Genomic DNA, 25,327 nt, shown 5'->3' on the forward strand with positions numbered 1-25,327 from the left:
CTGCTTTGAATCAGGGGAAGGGTGGATCACATAATTAAATCTGTCCCAGGACTCCAAATAACAGACTATTTACATAGATCACATTTTCTTTTTACATGGAGAACATATAAAAAAAGGTTCCAGAGGGGTAGCCGTGTTAGTCTGTATACAGCAAAAACAACGAGAGTCCTGTAGCACCTTAAAGACTAACACATTTCTGTGGGCATAAATTTTCGTGGGCTGCAACCCACTTCATCAGATTCTGACGAAATGGGTTACAGCCGACAAAAGCTAATTGAACGAAGTGGGTTGCAGCCCACGAAAGCTTATGCCCACAGAAACGTGTTAGTCTTTAAGGTGCTACAGGACTCTTGTTGTTTTTAATATATAAAAAAAGTGACTTCTCCACTCAATCCCAACTCCTGTTTTTCTTGAGCCACCCCCCAGCTGCACACATTTACATGGGAAGAACCAGAGGCGTTTTGTATAAACAGGAATGTAGTGGAAGACTAACAAGGATTTCTGAGGGCACAGGGATCTCACTGCATTCACCACTTCCTCACTGGAGATTTCCACATCTAAAAACCTCCTTGTCCTTTTGAACTAATTTTCTAAAGGGCAGTTCTGTGCATACGTTTTTAGCTGCATGAGATCCCAAGCAAGAGACAATTTAAAAATAACTATAATGGCACACGGAGTTTTACAATTCATCTGCTCTTACAGTCCTGACCTAGGCACAACTTCTATCAGGAAGAGAGACCTGGGTCAGGTCAACACCTGAAACTTTTGCCAGTATAACAATGTAAGTTAGAGATGTAGTTTGGTTTTGTTTTTTGGCAGCATTTCTATACCAGCAAAAAAGCCCTAGCATACATGCAGTTATAACAGCAAAAAGCACTATTGCTGGTATAGCTCATTTCATTTGGAAAACCAGTATCAGCTATACTGGCAAAAGCACTTTTCACCTGCATAAAATACCTCTACGCTAGAAAGGTAGTGTAGACCTGAGCAAGGGAAATCCCCTGTGACAACTGCACCATCCTTCTTTCTCATTAGGGCTTCTCTTCATAGCTAACATCTATGATTCCTCTACAATTCTTCCTCTGCCTCTCAATACACACACCTCACCTCAGAGAGAGAGGTTGCCTGCAGGTTCATCTCTCCATAGCATGAAACACAGGATTCCCCCCTACAGGCTTTCTGCGTACTTAATGTCTCTCCTGGCTGGGTTTGCGCATCATCTGGAAGAGATCTTTCCGCTGTAAGTTTTCCTCTCTCACATCGCAAGTCATTATTCGTCAGCATCAGCCTGCAAGGGCTTTTGTGCGCACTTACGCACTTACTGAATCTATGCTGTGTAGCTCAGCTGCACCCCAGGATCTGGCCCCGTGACTCAACAGTAGGTTAAGAGTTTACTTGAGCAGGAAAAGCACAGAAATGGGAGTCAGGGCTCCTAGATTCTCTGAATGGCTCTATCACTGACTCACTGTGTGGCTCTCAATATCATTTCCGTACAGACATGCTACATTCAAGACCCATGGCTCTAGGAAATGGACAGTTAGCCTATAGTACTAAGAGTTTTCTGGTGGGTATGAGTATTTGATGCGATGGTGATAGCCAAGAAGAAAGGAAACTTTAACTTTCTTTAAAATTATTATTTATAAAGCAGAAAAGTGTATGGAATCCCTAAAACCCAGCCAAGGGAAAGCGTCAGGGATGAATGGTACCACTCATTCTCCATGGGGCACACACAACCCTGAGTTCAGATGCTGTCAGGCAAAGAGTTTTCAAAAGGCTCCTTCCAAATGAAAAGTTACTCCAAGTTGCCAGTAAACTAGGATCAAAACATTTTCAGAATTCCCTGCTTTGAAAGTGGTGACAAACATACATTATAATGGAGGAGGAATAATTTTTCCACACATACAATGAAGAAATGTAAGTAAAATTGTGAAAGGGAGAAGGAAATTCCTTCTCTCCTAGATGGAGGATTTTTCAGCCTGAATTAAATTAAAACAGATGGGTTATAAACCCTTCTAAAAAAGGAGGTGAGTAAAGGGGGTGTTTCTGCAATGGAAAAAGCAACTCAGCCTGAACTCCAGCAGGGCTGCCGGGCATTGCTTTAATGAAGGCTTGAACGTCAAATGATCTGAGGAGGAGTCCTGTAATCCAGACACCAGAGACCCTGGGAGAATAGTTGGGGATTCAGAACCCCCATGAGAGAAGGAGCTGAAGGTAAAAGATATCTGAGAGGGTAAAGAGTCTGTTAACCAACACCAAAATCTCCACAAACAAACAAAAAAAAAAAAAAAAACCTGCAGGCAAAAAGGGAAAGTGGAAATGCAGGGAGCCAGAAAAAGCAATTGTGATCAGAGCTGGGTTTACAACACTCCTGGGATTCTGTATGACTGGGGAGCCCTTGGCTTGCACACACTGGGAAGAACAGGCTTCTGTGAGGATCCACAAAAATACAAACCAATGAGGGTTTTCCTGTGGCTACAGCTATTCTGGATGCCATATAACGTGCTATAGAAAGCGAAGGTGATGAAATGACTTCACTTCTGGAGGGCAAATTCTACTTTCATGTGTGCATGTACTGCTCTCATGGACTTGGGAGCTGAACCCAGCATTTGGCCCAGAAATGTTATAGCAGCCCGAGGATGGGTCTTGTGGTTGATCCACAGGTCTTGTCAGGACACCTGGGTTCCCTCCTCAGCAATACCACTGACTCAATAGGTCCTGTTAGGCAAGTCATTCACGTCTCGATGCTTCACTGACCCTACTCCACAAGCTAAATGCGCTAATATCTGCTGGATTCTGAGATCCTCAGCTTGAAGGTGCTGGAGAAAGCGTTGGCTGATCTAAAAGGGTGGGAGGCAGGTGATTTCCCACATGGGGCATGGAACTGGAGTGTTTCTTGTCCCGCTTTCAACTTGATGTTTATTGTAGATTTGTTTGCTGTTTTGATAGCCTGTGTAGATTGCAGATAACAGGCAATACCAGAGATGTTCCTCCCTCCCACTTCTATATTTATTTGGGCAGGCTACCTATTTAAGTTAATTCTGTTTTAATTCTGCATTTCTGTTAAGGTGCCTACAGGCTTTTGGGCAGAGACACCTGAGAAATTAAAATCTATTTACTTACTGATTGGTGTAGATAGGAGTTCTGCGCTCAGAGGGGAGGTAGGACAAGCCTCAGAGGTAGATCCGCATGCAGTTCTACTCTTGGGTCAAATCTCACTTCCACCGATATCAGCTGCAGACCTCCATAGAAAGAGAGCAGACACTGGGGTGCTCAGATCCAGCATGCAGATCTGGCAGCAGAGTTTGATGACCTGCCTATAATACTAAGATATTCAATACCGTAGCCTTTAAATTCCACCTGCTTTGCAGAGTAAACAGGTACACGCTAGTTCTGCTCTAGTTAGCATGCTAAAAATAGCCATGTAGCTGGGGGTAGCACAGACAGCTCAGGCTAGCTCGGGTCAAGCTAGCATGCATTCTACCTGCCCTGGAAAGCATGCTCCCAACTGCTCTGTGGACATATCCTGAATGACACTGGTTTCCTGCAAGAGACACTACTACAATCACACAGCTGGCTTAGCCCTATGCTCAGTCTATGGCTACAGAAAGAAGAGAACAAGGCCCTGACCTTTCTGTGCTCAGAAATTTCATGCGAGTCAGATTTCAGAATAGCCTCCATTTTTAAATGAAACACTCAGCAAATGCAGGGCACGATTCTGACCTCAACTGTTGCCAATGACTGTAAAAGCACAGGGAAAGGAGAAAGGCCTATTTTAAAAGTTAAGAACACAATGACCCTCAAGGCCAGCCAAGGCTCTAAGTACTGACCTCTTTGTTTGGCAGGACTGTTTTAGGACTATTGGTCAAGTAGAAGGCAGATTCAGGTGATGTCACAGACATTGTTCACCTCTTCTTTCTGGGAAGTGACCCTTCCCCGCTCCACCTCACTGTTCTAAACAGTCATGGGGACAAGGACATCTTCCTCCTCCCCAAACTAAAGGTGGGTGCCATCCTGATGTCAGAGTTACCAAGTAGGAAGTTGCTCTCAGAGAACTACAGAGCAGAATGGCACCACCCCCAAAGGCTCTTCCATGCCAGAATGGAGTATTAGAGCTAAGGAGCCTGGTTCAGTGCTGGACTTCCAGAAAATTTCACATCAGCATAACATAAAAAGGCTTGCCTACACTGGGGTTTTATTTTCTGCATCACTGCCATTGCACTATTGCTACTCCATTGCAAACCTCTAACACAGACATGAGCCACTGGTGTGAAAAGCAACTTGGACACTGCAAATCACCTTTTACACCAAAGTGGCATAACTATACTACAAAATTGCAGCAAGTGTAGCTATACCAATGTAGCTACAACAAATGAAACACACAAACACACAGACATATACAGACAGAGCTCACTACAGACAAGTCGTACATTAATTTTTTTTTAAAGCTAAAGAAATGTAATAAATGCTTTAATCTGGGGGCAATTAACAGGGTTTTACCGCATCTCCACAGGTTCTAAAAGAGCTTTATAAATGAAAACAAAAAAAGCATGAAGGTCAGACACACTGGGGGATGCTCACAGTATTTAAGAATATTAAACCCCCTCACCCCCCCCAAAAAATCACAGTTTTGATCGTTCTACAGGAGAAAACGTAGCAAATTTACAACAAAACTGTCAAGTAATTAAGACAAGGCGCTTCACAAATGAACTTAAACTGCTAATTAAAAATTCCTTGCTTAATTGCCTGCATTTGCATTTCATTCAACTCAGAGTATAAATGGTTTGGGCAACACATAGACCCGTCACTGGGTAGAAAAAGGCTTCAGGTAAAATAAAGAGGAGGCACCAAGAAGCAGCATCAGCAGCTTCGGAAGGAACTGGAAGGTGCCATCTGAAATCTTGGATACTCATTTTGATCTGCACCTTTGCAGTGCTATACCTGGGGACTGGATGTTCCAAACATATTCTGAGACTCAAATACAATACTCAGGACCAAACCTAGTAATAACCACAAATGGGAGCACAGGGCACAATAAACATACGCAACACAAGCAAGTGGTCCATTTTGCTCCCCATCGCACTCGCCAATGCCTGTGTCTGGTGTACAGCTCCAGTTACTCTCTGGCAGGAGGATTATTTTTCAACAGACCCAGCTGTTGCACACTCAAACACTGAGATGCAAGAAGAGGAGCAAGGAGAACCACCAAAGCTGCTCTGCTTTTCCACCAAAACACATGGGGAAGCTAGAGGACAAAGCAGACGAAAGAAGTTCTGCAGCAAAAAATTTCAGCTATACATCAGAAAAAAATATCCTAACTAGGAGATCTATTAGGCAGTGGAAGGAAAATGGCGGGAGACCCATTGGTTTCATCATCTATAACTGAACTGGAGGATATAGCTCTTCCAGAGGAATATCAAACTCATTCTGAGGAGGGGGTTGCTATCTATATTTAATTATGGTAATGGTTTGGGGTTTCAAATCAGGACTATAAACTCCTCACAACATATAATGGATAGGGGACTTCACCCCTCTGCATCCTTGTCACAGGATGTCTGCAGACTCAGGCAGACATCACTGTGTCGATTATACTCCGCTCATATTTGGAAGGTTATCGCTGCAGCCATGATGGCTAGAAACTTACTTTTGGTTTAAAATGAAAGCTGAGATACTGCAGAAACTGAACATGTCATGCTGACCACAAACACATCTTGTCAGATCGATGGGTGCATAACAGCTCTGCAGCATGGTAGATTTTCTCCAATCTCTGAGCACTGGAATTCTGTGACAGATTCTGTGGGAGTGAAACATTATTTCCCAAACTCTGCCAGCTCTTGTCTTTGTAATGATGGTAAGGAATGGTAAAAGCCACAAAAAAAGACATCTGTCTTATTTATCTCAAGGCCAAAGGGATTAAATCTATGGCACTGATTCAGATCTCACACCAACATAAATCAGGAGTCACTCTTTTTAAATTGATGGGATTACACCAGAGCAAAAGCAATGCAAAGTGAGATCAGAATCAGCCTCTGCAATCCTAAATTCTCCTGAAAAATTAGTTAGCTAATTAATTATTTAATGAGTTGTGCCCTTTGATCATCTCCCTTCTGCAAACACAGCTTCTTCCCCCACTAACCCAAGAACACACACCTTAATTTAGAAGGAACACCAACAAATTCCTGCTCTGCTAAGGACCAATCCTGGAGCATGCATAACTCCCACTAAACCTGAGGTTGGACCCTTAAAATTCCTGAAACCAAATTACACTGTGTATAATGCTGATTCCACCATACAAACCAATGTAACTACTTTCACATTAATGGGGTTCCTGAGAATTTACAAGAATGTGACTGGGAGTGGCAGCCAGCCCCTGGCATTTACATTTTTATAGACAAGAGGTTGAGTATTAGAATGATAAAAGTTATTTTTAATCTATTTCTAATATACAGAGACTTCTCCAGCAAAAAAAAAATAAAAATTAAATAATGACTCACCAATAGGAGACACAGAATTAGTATCTGTTTAACCATACAAATATAAACAGACAGGTTTGCATATTTTATTTAAACTGTCCTTTCTGAATTTAAACCTGTCTCCTGCTCCTCTGATGTAGAGTGATGACTGCATAAGGCAGCAGTGCCTGGAGTAAAATTTAGCTTCCTCCCCTTCCCTCTTGGACTTCAGAGTTTTATGGAAATTTTCTCTATGGATCACAGAATTCCAATCACTGGTGCAAAAGAGGCCTTGTATGTACAGCTCTCTCCTCTGACTTGCACTGTTTTACACTAGTAACTCCATTGATTTCAATGGAGTTGCTCCTAATTTACACCAGTGTAAACTAAAATCAGAGTCAGTCTAGCTTGTCTTTTTGTAAGTAAATAAATAAATAAAGGAACCGGCTCACTCCACTGAAGTGAGAGCTACACAGAGGTAAGAGTGATGAAAGTGCAAGGAGAATCAGACCCATTCATTTTATGCAGTCTCTAAGAAACAGTTCATGTATCATAAGAACACTTTTCCTTGAGCTCCTGGCTGGATCATGGAGCCCTGCTATAAAATCTAATGGTACACTCCATTAATGGGTATCCAAAATTATAAGGGTTCCCCCATCCCTATTAAAAAGAGGGGTGTTGTGTCCTTTAGTTCATTTTTAACAGCTCCCGTAAGTCTCTGAAATATTAATATTCTCCCCAAGCAAGCCAGCAGCTGCTCCTCTAGCCTGTTTTGTTGAGCGCTTTTTTTTTTTGGTTCTGTGTGCTTTGCATATGAAACAAGACATTCCCCATCCACCCACCCCCCAATCTAACAGGGACCTCACTTCCTCCCCATGAAACAAGCAGCCTATTCAGCAAAAGGGAAATCCCAGGATGCACTGGGGCAGAGCAGCTAAACAAGGAGCTTGAAAAAAAATGAAAAAAGAAGTTTGAGTGCATCCAAATGAGGAGAAAGAAGAGCAATTGAGCTGGTAATTGCGACCTTGAAAACCAATAATTTAGGATGTGGATCTGCTGTGCCAATCTTTCAAAAAGTTTTCCAAGAAGGCAATTCTGTTCTGTCCCTACAGCGATAACCCACAAAAGATATAGTACACAGCAGCAGCAATCCGTTGCCAAACTGAACCACAGATAGCCAGATTGAAGTGTCTTCTATAATTACAGAACCAGATTCTGCAGGATAAATCTGGAATAACTCTATTGTTACTCCACGATCTCATCAAGAGCAGAATCTGACCTATGGGCCTCATGGAAAACTTTGAAGAGCAGCTACTTTGGGTTTGCCCTTTTTTAAAAATAAAATAAAAAAAAAACAACAACAAAAAAACCTTTTTACTTTTTAAAGTTTGCATGAAAACAGGATTTTTTCCACTCTACATTTTTTCTCTCTAATGCTTGCTTTGTGACAACACAATTGTCTCCACAACAACTAACTGTGATGTCACAGAGGATTATGATTTCAAATGGGGGAAATTAGCAAACAGAGAAGGAGAGGGGGCTTCTAAGCAACAAAGGAGTAGTTTTAATGCAAATGTCATAAGGAAGACTATAGCAACATACACAAAAGGATTTCAAGTCTGCAATGACAAGTATCAGCTGCTCCTTAAGGATAGCGTAAAAGAACAACATAAAGCAAGTGTATGAATTGGGTCTGGTTGATCATAGAAATCCAATTAAATCAAAAAAAGTTACATCAACATAAAAACTAGAGAAATGAAATGGTGAACAATGCCCTTTAACTATTGTGATCTTATTTGTTCATTTTTAGAAACTTAAAATAATATTACATACTTTCATGCACAAATTCTGCTCTTAGACTGGTGTAAATTCCAGTAACTCTAGTAAATAAAGTTACACTAGATTTCCACCAATAATTTAAGAGAAGAATTTGACCCTCAAACTACAAACCACTGGAGAAAGAGGCCCAACTTCTGAAACGGTTACTCAGGCAAATTCCGCTCATGGCTACAATGATATAAATCTGGATTAATTCCATTGCTGTCACTGGAGTTAGTCCAGTAACACAGAACAGAATTTTACCTAATGCGAATTTGTCTGAATTAAAGCAAGACACTTGACCTGATTCTGATACCAAAGAGGGGTCTAATTCAAAGTCAACTGAAGTCAATGGCAGTGTTTCCATTGACTTCAACTGATCTTGGACCAGACCCTTACAGTTTTTATACCAGCAGTTTTTATACTGATGTCAGTAGGGTTTACTCTTGATTTACACTAGGCCACAAATAAAAAGTGAGTTAAGAATTTGACCCAGTGTGAACAATTATTTAAAGTACCACACTCCCTTTTATACACAAAGACTGAATGGCATAGGTATAATATCTCCAAACTATAATGTATCTCCATATACTAATATAGATCACCATTTGTGATTCAGAGCCCAGATCTCTCCTGTCTTTCCAATACAGCGTGTCATGTTTTAAATCTTCTCTATAAAAATATCTTTCATCTTGAGCAGTGAACTGCTAAACACATAAGAAAATAAAAAGAAGCATGAAAATCTGTACTAACACAAATGCTCCAAATGCCAAGACTAACTTATTTCTAAAAATTAATTCAACTCTTTCATTTCTTAGCTGCAGGCCATTTGCTGCCACTCCTTTTTTCCACCCAAACAAAAGACGAAAGGGATGACTCAAAGGAACTTGAATTTCAAGCTAAAGCCACAAAGCACTAAATGCTTGATCTTAATATTAAACAGGTGTGCAGATGCCATTCATTCAAGACTCATCATGGCTGGGTTTTGGGGTTTTTTTAAACTTGAAAAAGCCCTGATTTCCTTAAAGACACATGGACAAATTCAATGACGACACAAGTGGTGGCGTAAGTCACGTGTTGGGATTTAAATTGCCCTGGAAATGGGTGTGTTGCCAATCCCAAGCATTCAAAAATCATGACTCAAGCCCCTAAAAATCATGAGGCTGATTTAAAAATCATTAGATTTTGGGTTCTTTTTCGTAGCCTTCTGGTTTTTGAGCCATTACTGGGCTCACATTCTACAGCTTTTTTCCACAACCACAAGTTCTAGAAACTTACTTTAAAAAAAATTGGATATTTTAAAAGAAGGAAAACACAGGCATAAAAGGAAACCCCTCTCATGTATACTAAAGAGACAAATTCTGATCTCAGTACCACCAGAATAAATCTGGAGTAACTTGACTGGAAATCACAGCAAAATATTGTCCTCAATCCTCGTACTATAAATTTTGCTTCTCAGGCCCATTAATTAAGGTTTGGATTTCAAGGATTTTCTTTTAATTTTAGGTTACAAACTAGAGGCAGTGAAAGCTATAAAGCTTATTTTCCTGTTTAAAGCTGAATAATCATCATTTTTCCTTTTTATTTTTTAAAGGGAAAAAAAGGATACTTGTCAAATAAAAGACCAAAACAGTCTTCGAGAACTGTAAGAACTGTATCTTCCATACAGTTATCTTTTTTTTCCTTAAGAGTAATTGATGGTTTCCAGTGTATGCTGTAACAATCACTGTTCTAGAGAGCAAAAGCATCATTATGCAATACATACATTTTAATGCTCCATAGAATTAATTTAGTTAACTAGAAAGATGTTGCAAAAGCATCTGCAAGTTTTAGGTGTGCAATTCAAGATGCCCAGAGCTCCAATAACACACAGTAAGTCACTGGTAATAAATAGCTAGAGAAAACAGCGACTAAGGTCCCAATCCTACAATGTAATCCCTGTATGGGCAGATCCTTTTGCCTGCACAGAGTCACACAGAAGTTAATGGGACTCTGCATGGTCCTTGGGATCACCTGCGCAGATCAGGCTGCAGTATTGGATCCAGCCAAGTACACACCCTTGGGCTAGGGTCAGAGTTGACAAAAAAGGGTATTTTAGTTTCTTAGGGTTATGTCTACACTACAATAAAACACCCACTGCTGCCTGTGTCTGCAGAGTTGGGCTCATGGGGCTCGGGTTGCAGAACCCAGGCTCCCACCTGAGCCTGAACATCTACACTGCAGTTTTATTTCCCCAAACCCAAGTCAGCTGACACAGACCAGCTGCGAGTGTTTTACTGCAGTGTAGACATATCATCAAAGTTCAACAAAGACAAGTGTTGGCTGGAGGTTTTTTCCTTGCCTGCATCTCAGCGCCAAGTGACATAAAAGGTTTTCAGACCAATGAAAACGTACAGGACACTTTTCCACTAATGACCAAAGATTAATCAAAAGGAGTATCACAGAAGTATCTCCAGACCCTTTTGTTACTTACAGGGTGGAAGCCTCAGTCACAGTTGTCTTCTGGCTAACAACAGTAATAAAGGCAACAACTTCCCATCAAAGCAGAAAAATCCAAAGACTGAGAAAAGCCAGGTTGGGCTGTTATTTATTATTTTTAACAGCACCACTGGCATGAACAGCAGCTTTACAGACACTCTGTGTAAAGAAAGAGGTCCCCACCCAGAGAAGCCTCCAATCTATCAGCCAACCTGACTTTGCCTGGGCATTACGGTCTGTTCTGCACAGACGCAGACCTATGGTAGACATAATTCAGTGAAGGATGGGATGGGGAAAGGGTTCATGGGAGAATGAAGGTTAGAGCAGTGAAAAGACATGGAACAGTTTTCCCCCCTAATGCAAGCAGATGTTGTCCAATTAAAGATGCAAATAAATCATCCTCTGCATTGCAAGTCAGAAAACACAAACACACAAAGCTTTCTAAATACATTTCAGTTTAAACTTGCATAAGTTTATGATGATTTCTCCACTGGGAGAATTATGCAATCCTTAGAAAGAGAGACATTATTACAGCTTGTGTAACTATTTCAGTGCCACCAAGAGAACAGTAATCTGCTTCAGGAGATGCAGACACAACCCTAGCAAAGAGCAACACACACTCTTATATGTGGGGAGAGTAGCCACTATGGGAGCTAAGACCAGAGACTAGCTTCCAGAGCGACTGCTCTGTAATTGAGCTAGAGGGGCTGCTCCCTCTGCGCCAGCCAAAAAAGTCTCTGTTATACTTAACCCAGACTTCCTAACACTTGATATCCTGTCTGCTATTTCAATGCCCTTACTCAATGTTTCAGACAGACATTACACAAACTGGCTGGTGAAAAGGGCTTGAGAAACCAAGAAGCAATCCAAGTGAATGACCTTATTCTTTAAATTGATACCACTGACTGAGGCTGAGCAGAAACTGAAGAACAAAGGTACAGAAGTGCACGTCTTCTTGTATGCCATCAAAATTCTCCACAGGGAAAATGGAGGACATACAAAGCCACACTATTATAAATAAATAAACAAACAAACAAACTGTTAACAACCTAGCAATCATGCTTGCACAAAGGAGGCTAGCATACCACATTCTGAAGAAGAAGAAACATTACTGAAAAGAAAACAAAACCAAGAAGAGATCCTACTGTCCACAAAACATATGCAAAGGTGACTGCACATAAATCAATAGACAACAGGGCCAGATCATTGATTAGTTCATTTGCTCTTTACTCTGAGCCTAAAATATGATGCTGCAACTGTTACTTATGCACGTAATCTGTACTTACATGCATATTTCCATTGACTTTAATGGGACTGCAGGGATTACTCAGTGTGAATAAGCACTATAGGATCGGGTCCTTATTTAGCAGAAAAGGTAACTATACAGCTTGTTGCTTTAATACTACATCCTCAGCCTGAAAAAGCCCGATTAGAGCAGAAAGCAGCCAACCATTGATTGAACCAATGATAAAACCTTCACTCATGGGAATTCCCACTGACTTCAAGAGGAGTACCATTACAGAACAGTGGCAGGAGTAGGCCCAAATTCGTATCAATCCATGTTTTTGTTCCCTCATTCCAGAGCAAGCAAAAATAGCACAATTAGCTCAGTTCGGAAAGGCCAGTATCCATCAGCCAGCAGCCTTCCCCAAAATTAAGAACATACCCATTGAAAAGAATTATAACTATATTTAATGCCATTTGCATGCAAGTTTATGGTACATACTGGAAACAAAGCATGTCCCTTACTCCAGCTTTAGAGGGAAGATTTGCTAGGCTGCAAAAATCTCTATTTAGCAACTAATATCTAAACACCTACAGCAATCTTAAATCCCAATTCCTGCACATGACATCGTCCTTTCTGTCTTTGAACATGGTGGGACTACTTACAGTAGTAAGCACTATCCATCCCTTCAGTAAATGTTTTCAGGAGCCGATCCATAGTGCACTTCTGAAAATGAAACCCAATTTTGATCTGCATTTCCCAAAGCAGATATACCAAAGTAATAACACAGCTCCAGATTCTGCTCTCAGATGTAGCAGACTTCAGTGGAGCTACTCTGGATTCAAATGGGTGCAATTAGATCAAGATCTGTTCCTGTGACTGTAGGGCCACACTCTAGGATGGCTGGAACAGCTAGTCAAAGTACAGGAAGGAGTTTGATACAACTACAGTATTTTTGTGGTTTGTGGGCAAATAGGCTTCAGTTACTTTGTCTGCTGACTCCTTGAGTGAGAACTGCAGAACTAGTACCAAAACTTGCACACAAACTATACTTATGTTACAGAGAAAAGCTATAATCTGAGTTTGCAAAAAAAAAAAAAAGTTAAAGGAGCCAAGAGGTGGAGGGAGAACACAGTATATCTTAAGTGAGCAATCACAGTTGCCCATAGTGAATTCTATGCACTTTAATAATAATTTTCCAAGGTAAAATAACACAGTATCAATGCAATCCCATTATTTTCCAATCTCTCTGCAGACAGAAAACTACTACTGCGTAGCTTTTAGCCTGGAGCAGCAAATGAAATGCAAAGATTCTGTGAACAAAAATGTCAATGTTTACTACCAAAATTCAGAAAATATTTTAAAAAGGCCTAAAAAATAACCAGATGTTATGTTTGTTAATAGTCAAATACATTTCATTTCATTTCATAATGAGGTCCACAAATTCAAATACAGACATGCTGAACTATTACTGTTTTTAGATAAAGAAAGCATTATCTGGAGGTCAATTTGATTTATGTGCCTTGCCCAGCCACTCAACCAAAACAGAGTAGTCCTATTGATTGCTAGTATTCTATAACTAGACTACCTAGGAAGCAGTGAGATATAAGTTACCAGTATTCATTCCTTAACTATTTTTCTTTTCCAAGAGTTCAGAGATAGGGCTCTAGGGCTAAATCCTCCAACTGGAGACAGTGGTTACAACTCCCATTAACTTCTGGGCAAAGTAACACAGTGTTGGGCCCAAAGCTTGCTCCTGTCTTTGAAAAGAATTAAACATGACAAACAGAACTGGGTCTGAACAATGCATCTTGAGATGGATCTTTTTGTGTGATGTCTAGCCAGAGCATGCGTGAAGCCACCAGTGCAAATTCCCATTATCAGACATTTATCACAATGCTAGTGCTGCACACATGCACAATTTTTGACTGTGATGGGTTGTGTTAGAGGTCCTCTTCAAAACTGGAATCAGGACCATGCTAACTACAACTGTGTCAAAAGAACCCTGCTCCTTGAAATGTTCTAGCATGGTTTCCCTAATCAGAGCGAACATTGATTTTTTTTATTCCTGAGAACTATGCTAGCCAAAACATGCTTAGGCTAAATAGTCTCGTCAACACTAGGGTTAGCTTAAAATTTCCCATCATTCTAGCAATGGTGAGAGATGTAGCATAGATAATGTGCAAGCGTCTGCCAGCATTTTAACCACTGTGTTGTCTAGACATGCTCTGAAGCCTAGTATAGACACCTCCAGATGGTGTATGGCATGCTTTTATAAACAATAATCTAAACACAGATCCCAAGAAACAAAAATATGCCCTCACTGGTCAGGAAGATCAAGTTAGACCCCTGCTAGCAACAACCATATTCAATTCCTGAGGAGTTAGTTCAAATATTAGGTCCCTGTAATGTAGTCAGGACCAAACTGTGTTTATCTTTGTCCCTAAAGTGTATGAAAGCCTTGGAGAGGTCCAAGTTCTGAGTCCATGAGCCACAAAAAGGATGAGGAAGAATAGACAACAAAGGGAGCAAATGTTTGGTTTTAATGTTGGGATTTTCAAAAGAGCAGAATGGAGTTAGGCACCCAAAATTTGCGAGAGAGAGAGAGAGAGACACACACACACACACACACACACACACACACTTTTCTTACTTCTCAATCCGCAACATCTGTAAATCAGTTTCCATTCCTGGGGGAAAAAATAGCTGATGTCTGCTTAAACACTGACATCTCCACAAATACACAGGATTTTGCTTTAAGCTTGGTATCATTTTTGGAGCTTAGTTTCTGAGCCGTAAAATGACACCAAGCTTAAGCTGTTGCTCTAAGCCATTGCTGGTTTCTGCTTTAGTGGCCATCTTGGTTTTTATTAAAGATTTTCAAATACAATTTATAACAGTCAGATAATGCAACGAGTCATTTCAGTGCCATTTATAATAGTGGGCCTGATCCTGCAGTCTTTAGGAAGGCAAAATTCCCCCATTGATTTTTATCTAGCCCATTTTTATAGGTAGTGATGGACTAGCTAGAAGTTTGGGTGCCACTCCTGGGCAGAATTACGAGTTCTATACTGTGCACATGCCATATATTCCTAGCAACTGAAAGAGATTCACCGTTAGTTAGCAGTGGTCTGTGCTTCTGGGGCAGAAGGATCTGAATTTTATCCCTGCTGCCACTGTGAAGTTCTGGGTGGCCATAGCGTGCAGTACAATGACAGCTGTGAAGTACTTAAGTGGCCACAGCTATCTTACAATGTCACTCAAAGCTGCATTATTTCACCGTGAATAATTTCTGTCCTTTGATTTGGCTGCACACTTGACCTGGCTAAACCTTAAATCCAGCTGAGAAAGCTAGTGGTGTGGCAGCAGTGCTGGATTTGGAGGAACTGCTAAATAAAGTAGAAGGCCTACTGTGCTCATTTGCATATCAATACCCAGAATGCTACTTCTAGCTCACAGTTACTTCATAGAAATGCTGGGACCTGAGCCATGGGAACATTGCAGTGCTGGTGTGTGTGGGAGTGTGCACATGTGTGCACAGAATTCTCTTATCTTCCTAGTCTTTGATTCTATGTAGTTTTGCTAAAAAAGATTAGTGATCTGAAATGCAAGGGGAGGAGGATGTTAAAGCGTCATCAGACTGTGCTCAATTCAATGACCCACAGAAAGTGTTATGGAGTAAGGGGACAGGATCCCACACTATTTTACTGGAAAATACCTACCAATCGAAAAAGCTTTAAAGCCCCCTTTTGAGGCTTTACTAGCTCAGTCGTTTTGGAGACATGCTGGCATGCAGAGAGCAGACAGATAGCACACTGGGATCACTGAGATGGGGCAAGGGCATGAGCCACGTGGCACAGGAGAGACAGGGATGGGGATCCAGATCTGGCCTATACTGGTCAGAGGAGACCATGGAGGCCTCAACTGAAATACTGTGTCCAGCACCACACTTGAGAAAAGATGTGGACAAATTGGGAGAAAAAAAAATCCAGAGGAAAGTAACAAATATGATGAAAGGCCTAAAAAACACAACCTATGTGGAAAGATTGAAACAATTGGGTGTGTTTAGTCTGGAGAAGAGAAGACTGAGGGGGGACACGGTAACAGTCTTCAAGAATATAAAAGATTGTTATAAAAAGGACGGAGATAAATTGTTCTTCTTAGCCACTGAGGATAGGACAAGAATCAACGGGCTCAAACTGCAGCAAGGGAGATTTAAGTTGGATATTAGGAAAAACCTCCTAACTGTAGGGGTACTTAAGCACTGGAACAAATTATCTAGGGAAGTTGTGGAAGTTTATAAGAACAGGTTAGACAAACACCTGTCAGGGATGATCTAGAGATTCTTGATAATACTTAGTCCTGCCTCAGTGCAGGGGACCGGAGGAGACAACACATCAAGATCCCTTCCAGTTCTACATTTCTGTGATTCTATCTAACTCTACCAAAAGTAGCCAGGGCTCTTGATTTATGGGACCCATTTTTGCAGTCCTGGAAGGTTTTAAATCTTAGGACACAACTGAAAACTTGGTGGCTGTGCTTTGAATTGCTCCATTCCAGACAGAATGGGAGAGAAGGTACTAATGGGGAGAGCTAGAGGAGAACATGACATGTATAAAGGTAGAAGCTGTGGCAGGAGACTAGGAAAGGACCAGGAGAACAGAAAATGCCAGGAGGAAGTAGGAGAGCAGGAGTGGAGCAGACAATCCAGGTGACAAAGAGAGGCAGAAGGGGAGGGATTAAGATGAGGGCAAAGGCTGAGGGAAAACAGGAAAGAACTCAAAAGAAGAGGAATCTCTGGGAAGTGGTGGGAAGGTGAAGGTTAAAAGTGGAGTGGATATGAAGAAGCTCACCAGAGAACGGTCAGTGCAGGGGAAAACAGACCTGAGATTAGGGAGGAAATAAAAAGGAATAAAACTAAAAAGAAAAGCAAAAGAAGAAAAATGACAGACTGAGGGATTTGCTCTGCTGGGCTGCAGAGTTCAGAGCTTCCTCGAATCTGTCGTTTAATCCACTGTCCCCTGCCCGAGGCTTTCACCTGCACTGCAGCTCTAGACCAGAGCCACTTCTGGGAAGAGCAAAACCTCAGACACCACACCTTGCACAATCACATGGACAGAGACACAACACACCTCATACAGTCATGCTGACACCCCCATCCCCAAACATACAGAAAGCCCCAGAGACACACAGTCCAAAACACGTATACACAGACACATCAAGAAACTGAGGAAAAAGTAATTTGAACAAATCATAGAAGGCACATGACAAAGGCACACATCACACACACACAAATGGATATATGACAAAACAAGTAACACAAGCACATACATAAAAAAAGAGAAACGACACAGACACACATGCGTCACCTATGCATCCACAAACAAGCACCACACAAACATGCACACAGACAGTAATAAACACAGAGAGACAGAGACAGATGCAGGTTCTTCCTTTCATCTCCTTGCTAGGAAACCTAAAATTTACTCCAATGTAATTCGCCTCGGGCCGCAAACTAGCAGCCTCAGAGCCAGATTCAATCTCTCCATAATTATCTGCAAACGCTGCTACAACACAAACGACCTTAACATACGATATCCCCTTGGCTACATCTGATGGAAAAAGGCTGCAGAAAAAGGAAACATAAGTGAGCTAAGGCAATTCCAAAATTCTGCCTAGTTTGCCAGGTAAGTTGTTGACAGAGTCTCTTCAAGATAGCGCTGTATTCATATAGGAGCCAAGAAGCCAACTCAAAAGCCTTGAAACTTAGCCCAGTTCTGCACAGGAACTAAGATAAAACAACCCCATCCCCTGAACGTATGCACACCATCCACCCCTTACAATATTGCATTTTGAAAGCCAACACCCTGGGAATTTCATAGCATAAATAATACATTTTGGCCAAAGTAGCCACTGATTATTTAATATTTTTGATGCCACAATTTTAAGTGCCTAACTAAAGCCTCTTTGATCCTGATTTGTCAGAGGTTCTGGTGCACCTTTCCCACAGGCTTCATTTGGAGACATGAGTGCTCAGCGCTTTCTGAGAAAGTCAAGTCCCTTTTGGGGTGGGATCTCAAGTTGGGCTCCACCCCTAAAAATAAATTTTTTTAAAAAAAAATCAATAAATGAAACCACCCCAAGTTCAGTAGCCTCTTTTGAAAAATGTTGGTCCTTGTGGCCCTGACTTCTCCACCCAGTTCCAGTCAAGGGTTCTAGATATTACTAAAAATAGAGTCAAACTTCATAAAAACCACTGTGAGAAAAAAAAATGACACCTCTTAAGGTTTGAAATTAATCAAATGAAAGGGGTCAGCTATGGAATTGGGGTAGGGAATCAACAAATATGGAACTGACCCAGGTAATATTCAAACACACCTTTCTGGGAGCAGAAGAGGAAAGCGGTGGAAGGTGGTCTAAGTGGGATGCCACAATCACAGGAAGGTCCCTTCACCCCAAAAATCCTCATTCCCCAAATTTTCCCTCCCCACACATCTCTACAGACAGTCAATTCCACAAGGCCCCTTAGTGGATGATTAGCAACGGACAGACAAGCCATTAAAAACACATCCACCTTCAACTATGGCGATAATGTGGCTCATTACAGCCCATCCCTGCCACAATGGTTCTGACCCTCCAGCTGGTGGGGAGGGTGGAATCTGGGAAACTAGAGGGAGGAGGAGTCTAGTCAGTGATTTAAAACAAAACAAAACAAAAATAGAGGCAAGGAGGAGCTAAATTAACTGCGACTCCCAAGGCTAGCTGGGCTAAGTGAACCTTTATGTGCATAGCATTTAATAAGCCTGGATATTTTTAAAAGAGAATGTGTTTAAAACAGGCATTTGGAACGTGATGAGAATCTCCCTACACATTCACAATAGGCTTTAAATGCTTCTCCCTGAGTTTGCCCCTAGCTCTGCGGGCCCAGCACCTCCAGCAGATAAAAATTCCTAACAAAATGAGACAAAATCCACCCAACAAGCCAGCACAGCAGAACTCAAGGGAAGGAGTTAACTCGACTTTTCCTGTTTGCTCTTTTTTTTTTTTTTTTTTTTTGGTGGAGGTGTGGGGCTGGACAGTGTGCTGCTCATCCCCAGCCAATTACACCACCGCCAACAAGCCAGACATCCTGGTGTCTGTAAGGAAGTTCTCAGGGCCTTGTGGCATTGCTGCCCATTGAGCAGGACTGGTGCCAGGGGCCACCAAGGCCTGCCACCCACCCACACAGTGTGGATTTAGGCTGCTCAGACTGAGGGGGAAAAAAAGCCACCTAAAATAAATGTGGGTTAGCAGTCTGGATGGGCAGAGTCAACACAGCATGGCATATTTTAGAGACTGTTGCAGTTGGCCCTAGACAGATTCATTTACTGGATGTATACAAAATCCAATACACAAAGTCAGTCTGATCGTAGGATTCAGACAATGTGCACAGTCTTCTCTGTTCACATACCAGGCACTAATGCAGGTTACTACTATACTGACCTATTGTCAGAATTTTTCTATGTATCCCTATAACCAGTCACACTTCATTCCCATCTACGCTTGGAGATAATTTAGGCTCTGTTCCCAGACCTGTTCAATTTATTAGCATATACATGAGAAGGGCAGTTGTATGTATTTGTGTACAGAGCAGTTTGTTACTGTTATTTGTTCTTGCCCCAGATTCCATGGTCCCCATTCAGACTCTGATCCCAAAGTCCTTGTCCTGGCCAGCACTTCCAGTGAAAATATGAGGAGAAGAGGGAAAAAAGGTAGCAGAATTGGGCCCTTATTGTACATTTCAAAGAAGACATATAAAATTAAAAGTATTTTAAATAAAACCTAGAAGCCACCAACAAGGACAACAATATAAGCCTACAAGAAAGCAAAGTGCAGTCTCTAAGAATGCTCTTCCATATCAATCCACTAGGTTGGATTTCACAGCATGAAGAGATTGCTGTGCGCCTTTAAGGGGAAAGTGGCCACCAAAACTGGTATATCTGGAGATCCCTGAATTTCCCCACCCTCCACCTCCACAATCAGAGGCCACTTACCCTGGGTGCTTTTCTCTTGTATTTGTTGTTGTAGTCAAATTTCTCTTTCATTTCATCCAAGAACTGGCCCAGCCTTGCTTTCTCCTCTTTCCCGGTGTAATCCTGGCTGAGGAGGATATAGGACCTCCAGTTAGCTGAGTCAAAGCCCCAGTGGCAAGTCCTGTTCTCCAGGGATTTATGTGAGTGGACCACAAATTTGTGAGGCGGGTACATGAGCCTGCAGTCCAAGCACTGGATGCAGGCTGCGCTGGGGTTGGTGTACAGCTCTGGCACGAGGAGTCCCTTGCACTTCCCAAAGCACTCGTGATACACCTTGAAGCTCTTCTCCGTGAGCTCCAGCTCAATGGTGCTGGAGAACTCCTTCTTGCAGTGGGGCGGGTACGCGCCCCCATAGAGTAGGGCATTGCAGAGCCTCTCGGCGTCCGTCTTGGTGATGAGCCCGCAGGACGGGGCAGAGAAGGGCAGGATGCCCATGACTTTCAGGATCTCCAGCTGGTCGGCCGTGCACCGGGAGCAGTAAATGTGCAGCTCGTCGCACACCGAGTTGATCTGCTGCAGGGAGAAGTCCCTGAGCACAGAGTTCAGGATCTGGGGCAAGCACAGCCGCTTCTCCCCACCCACCACGAAGCAGGAGATGGTCTCCCCTTCCAGGATGGTCTCGCACCTCTCCGTGGACCTGTCCGAGGGCATGAAGAAGGGGCCCGGCATCACCGGCGGGGGCTGGATGGGGGGCAGATGCAGGACGGGCTCCGTCGGCTCTTTGCCATTGTCCTTCTTGTACATCTCCTGCGCCCAGCGGGCGGAGAAGGCGGCCGGGCCACCCAGGGAGCTCATGGAGCTCAGATGAAACTGTTCCAAGGTCTTCTGCAGTCCTGGATGAGGCTGGAAGCTGCTTCTACTGACAGTCTCCATGTTTTAGTTCCTGATCCTCCCCAGACCTCACCAAAAAAAAAAGCACCCCAGAAATAAGAGAAAAGTGCCCCCCTTTCTTTTCCACCCGGGTAACAATCCCCTACCGGGCTCAACAGAGAAAAACCAGCTTTTCTGCCCCTTTCTTCTCCAGCCTGGGCGGGCGCCGGTGCCCCCAGTTCCCTACCTCGGGGCGTACGGCACTTTCCCCACCTCCCGAGCTAGTCCCGAGCCGCCCCGGCGCAGCGGAGAGAGTCAAGCCAGGAGCGGTCTCCGCAGCCAGCCCGGCCGGCCGTCCCCGCCTCCCCCCACCCAGCCTCCCTCACCCCCGGCACCAAGCAACAACAACAACAAAAAAATACCACCCAGGACAGTCTGTGCCACGCTCCAGCCCCGGGGGCTCAGGCGCGGGCGGGCTGCGGCTCCGCAGCGGTCCCCCGGCGGGCCATGGCCAGCGAAGGGCAGGGGAAAAGCAACGTTGCCGGAGGCCGAAAGCTTGGTCCCGGGGGAGGGGATGCAACAAAATAAATGTTTTTAAAAAGTAGGAAATAAAAAGAAAAATCTTTTGCGCTTTCCCGCTGTGGCGAGCGAGCGGGCGGGGGTCGGGCTTGCGGCGGGCTTCCCCCCCTTTCAGTGCGGCTCCCGGCTGGGTCGGGGGAAGGTCTCCTCTTTGCTTTCAGTCCTGCTCTCGTCTAGTGTGGGGCTGCTGCTGCGGGGAGCTGCCGCCCGGCGCCGTCCTCTCCCCAGCAGCGACTGAGGGAGACTGACTGAGGGAGCGCGAGCGCCTCTCCGCCGCGCGGAGCTCTCCCGCCTGCCGCCGCCGCCGCTCCCCCTCCCCCTCGCGCGCGCGCGCCCCCGCCCCGCCCCTGTTTGTTGGTGTGTCTGCTTCAGTCATTGAATCCCAGCCAAGAATGTGACCAACTCCCCAGGCTGGGCTCTTCCAGGAACAGGGGCCGCCTCCCCCCGCGCCGCTCTGCGCACAGCCGCCGCGGCCGAGGCAAGCCGACAGAAAAACCCTGAGCGAGCCGCCGGGCTGGGGAAGAGTAAAGTGCTGGGTTCACAGACCCGCCAGCTAGGAAGGAAGAGGGCGGGAGGGCGAGGACTTTGCTCTGAGCGTTTTGCTTCTGGACAAAATGCTGATTTCCTGATTATTTACTGGGGGTTTGTTTGTTTGGGTTGGTTTTTAAATCAAACACCCTAGGCACGGGACATAAGCACATGGTACATGCAATTCACACGCAAGTCACAAAACATGCATACACCATGTGTCTGTAATTCAAGACATGTACAAACATGACACAAAACATACGTGTACACACATGCATCCAACACAAGCCCAAGGAGATGCACGTAACGTATATATGTAATACAAATACAAGCATGCACAACATTTATGCACAGCACACATCTTCATACATAAAGCATGTACATCTAACAAGCACAAAACACACACACAACACATACACGTAACATGCACAAAACACAATGTGTAAAACAACACACACACACATAGTGCAAAACATACGCCCAATATACATGCATAACACAAAGACACAGTATATACATGGAACACAAACACAAACCACATGGCATAGCCTGCTGTAACACAAGCACAGGGTGATAGTGGAGAACAAAGAGAGAAAAACACATTTTCATCTGAAACTGCAGGATTTTAGGTCAGAAAAAATAAATTTATCCAGTCAAAAGGTGGCCTGAGATTGTTAAGGGCCATGACTAATAGAGGAACTCCCTTTCACATCTCATGCAAAACACAGCACCTGACCACCCTCAGGCATTGATATGCATTGACTCACAAAGAAGAGCACCCTCTATTGAATCAACTACACCACTTCCTTCAGCACCAAGATTGTCCTTACAAGTCTCCCCTGCAATCACTGACCCCATCCAGCCCTACTTAGTTTGGGAAAATCTACAGGAAAATACCCATGTACGCACACTCCATTTTTACTCAGCACCTTGGGTTTCTTGCTGTAATGAAAACAAACTAGAATTGGATGATGTTCTCCAGAGTTCAAGACTTTTCCCAACAGAAATCTGTTTTCAAATAATTTTGGTTGAAATATTTCTGTTTTTTTTTAAATGAATTATAAGGCCAAAATTTGAAATTTTTCGACCATGAAAACTTTTTTATTTTACTGGACTTTTCAACCAATTCCAAATACAAAACATAAGAAGCAAGTTTCAAACCCAAAAAGATTGAAACAAGGATTATTTCCATCACCTTTCATAAATCAACATTTTTATTTAACTCTAATGTGCAGACAAGAACAGGTGGCATGACTAGCTTCCCCAGAAATATTATGATTAATTATTATTATTTGTATTGCCATACCATCTAGGACCGCCAGTTTAGAAGCCCCAGTTAGGGACCTGTTGTGTCAGGCACTGTGAAAACACAAAGCAGAAATATAGTCCCTGCCCCAAAAAGCTGGCAATCTAAATATAAAACAGAACACAACAGGTGGATGCTGACAGATCGGGGGAGGAGGGTGAGCAGATAGGAATGTCCAATAAATTAAATTTGAAGGATCAGTGCAGACACAAAAATAGGAAATTTGGCCAAAATCAATGTGCTGGGGGAACACAATGGCCTTTGATATTTTATTTAGATACTAAAACTTTGAATTCACTCCCCACAGCATTCAATTAGCAGCTGATTTGGCAATTTCCAGGGCACAGTCCCAGAGGTTTCAGTTTCTTGTAAATCATTCCTTAGTTACTTTGGTCCTTAACATTTATAATTGTGAGGACGCCTACAACATAACCAGCTAAGGGCCCCATTGTGTGAGCCAACATACACATTGTTAAATGACAGTCCATGCCTTATATTGCTGTCACTGTTATTCTGGTGGCAGGAAAATGGGGTGTGCGCACAGAAGGGGGCTCTGATTCCACAATTTGAATAAGCGTGGATGAGCTGAGGGGTCCATTCACATGTATCCAGTTGAAGCATCAGGGTTTAAAGAATTAAAAAGGGGTCCATAAAAGGAAAGAACTTCATGTGACTAGCATCTGTCATATCATTCAATGCACTAGAGAAGGTGCTCAGAGAAGCTGAAAAGAATGATTAATTATTATTCTTACCGTAAGCCCTTTGGGACAGTGATCACCTTTTTGTTCTGTGTTTGTACAGTGCCTGCTATGGGGTCCTGGTCCATGAGTGAGGCTCTTAGGTGCCACTGCAATACAAATATTAAATAATAATAGGTCTGAAAAGTACTAACCAGCACCCAGGGCCCTAATATGCTAGGTACTGTACATTTATGCAATTAAAACAAAAGAGATAGTCCCTTATGCTAAAAAAGCTTACTATTTACTGGCAGAATTCTGGGCGGCATTACTAGTAATATATAAAAGGCATTGGTTAAGAATATATTCTTTTAAATATAAAATTCAATTTTGCATGTTTGGAACTCTGTGTATGTTACCTCCTGATAATATGAAGTATGTATGCTGTCTACACACCCACGTTTGTTTCCAAATTGTATGGTATTCTTTATTTAAAGAATAAATAAAGACCATTACCCCTTTTTGACCCCAACAAGGGAGAAGAGCTAGGGACATCTCTAGTGAATTGATTTTATATGGAAGGTGCTCAGATACTACAGTGATGGGACACAGAATAAGACCCTAAAACAGATTAGAAAAATCCAGATGTATTCAAACACCAACCATAGAGTCCCTGATCCTTTCAAAGAGAAAAATATATGCTTAGGAAAAAAAATTCTCATTAATGGGCAAGCCACATTCCACTGGAAGCTGGTTTGTTAGTATATGTTTTAAAAAAACAACAACAACAACAAAACCAACCACCATTGTTCATTTTAAGAGAGGTGGCTCCTCCCAGTAAAGGAGCTGTTTTTGGACAAGCTGACACTAACGGGAATTCCTAAAGGAAAGAGGACTACACAAAGGAAAGGAAGTATGGTGGGTGGTTAAGGTGTAGAACATCTGGTTTCTGTTCCTAAATCTTCCAGCAACCTCCTGTTGCCTTGGGCAAGTCATTTAATCTTTCTGTGCCTCATTTCCTCATCTGTAAAATGGAGGTATGCAGACTACCTGACAGTCTGGACAAACCCGGATTAACCAATGTGCATTCAGTGCACAGGGTCCCGATCAAGAGGAGATCAAACAAACAAACAAACAAAAAACAGAGTGGCACTGCAACCCCACGTGCCAGGTCGCAACAACACTCGCTCAAGTTTGGCCTGGCCACCTCCCTGTCTTAAAGGAGGGCCCTGCACTGCTCAGGCTCCTCCCTTCTACAGATAAATCATGGGGTAGAAGGAAACTGGGTATGTGAACACTGTCCTCCTATGAGCTATACACATGCAGTAGGTGACCCTGGGCAAGTCCCATCCTCACTCTGTGCCTCAGTTTCCCCACCTGCAACT

General features: G+C 42.9%; 1 protein-coding gene across 3 annotated transcripts in view; it reads right to left on the bottom strand.

Annotated features, from left to right (window-relative positions):
* The window catches only part of SKI (SKI proto-oncogene), a 141,640-nt gene extending 119,907 nt beyond the window's left edge, over nt 1-21,733 (bottom strand). For all 3 annotated transcript variants that reach the window (XM_067567161.1, XM_067567160.1, XM_067567162.1), the window contains exon 1: nt 20,004-21,733. In XM_067567161.1, the coding sequence (XP_067423262.1) occupies nt 20,004-20,915 (912 nt within the window). In that variant the 5' untranslated portion in view covers nt 20,916-21,733. The remainder of the gene's footprint in view (nt 1-20,003) is intronic.
* Between the last annotated feature and the right edge of the window lie 3,594 nt (nt 21,734-25,327).

Source organism: Emydura macquarii, unplaced genomic scaffold (genome assembly GCF_026122565.2).
Source record: "Emydura macquarii macquarii isolate MOO-44397 ecotype Brisbane River unplaced genomic scaffold, CSIRO-AGI_Emac_v2 contig_2768, whole genome shotgun sequence".
NCBI classification, from domain to species: Eukaryota; Metazoa; Chordata; order Testudines; family Chelidae; genus Emydura; species Emydura macquarii.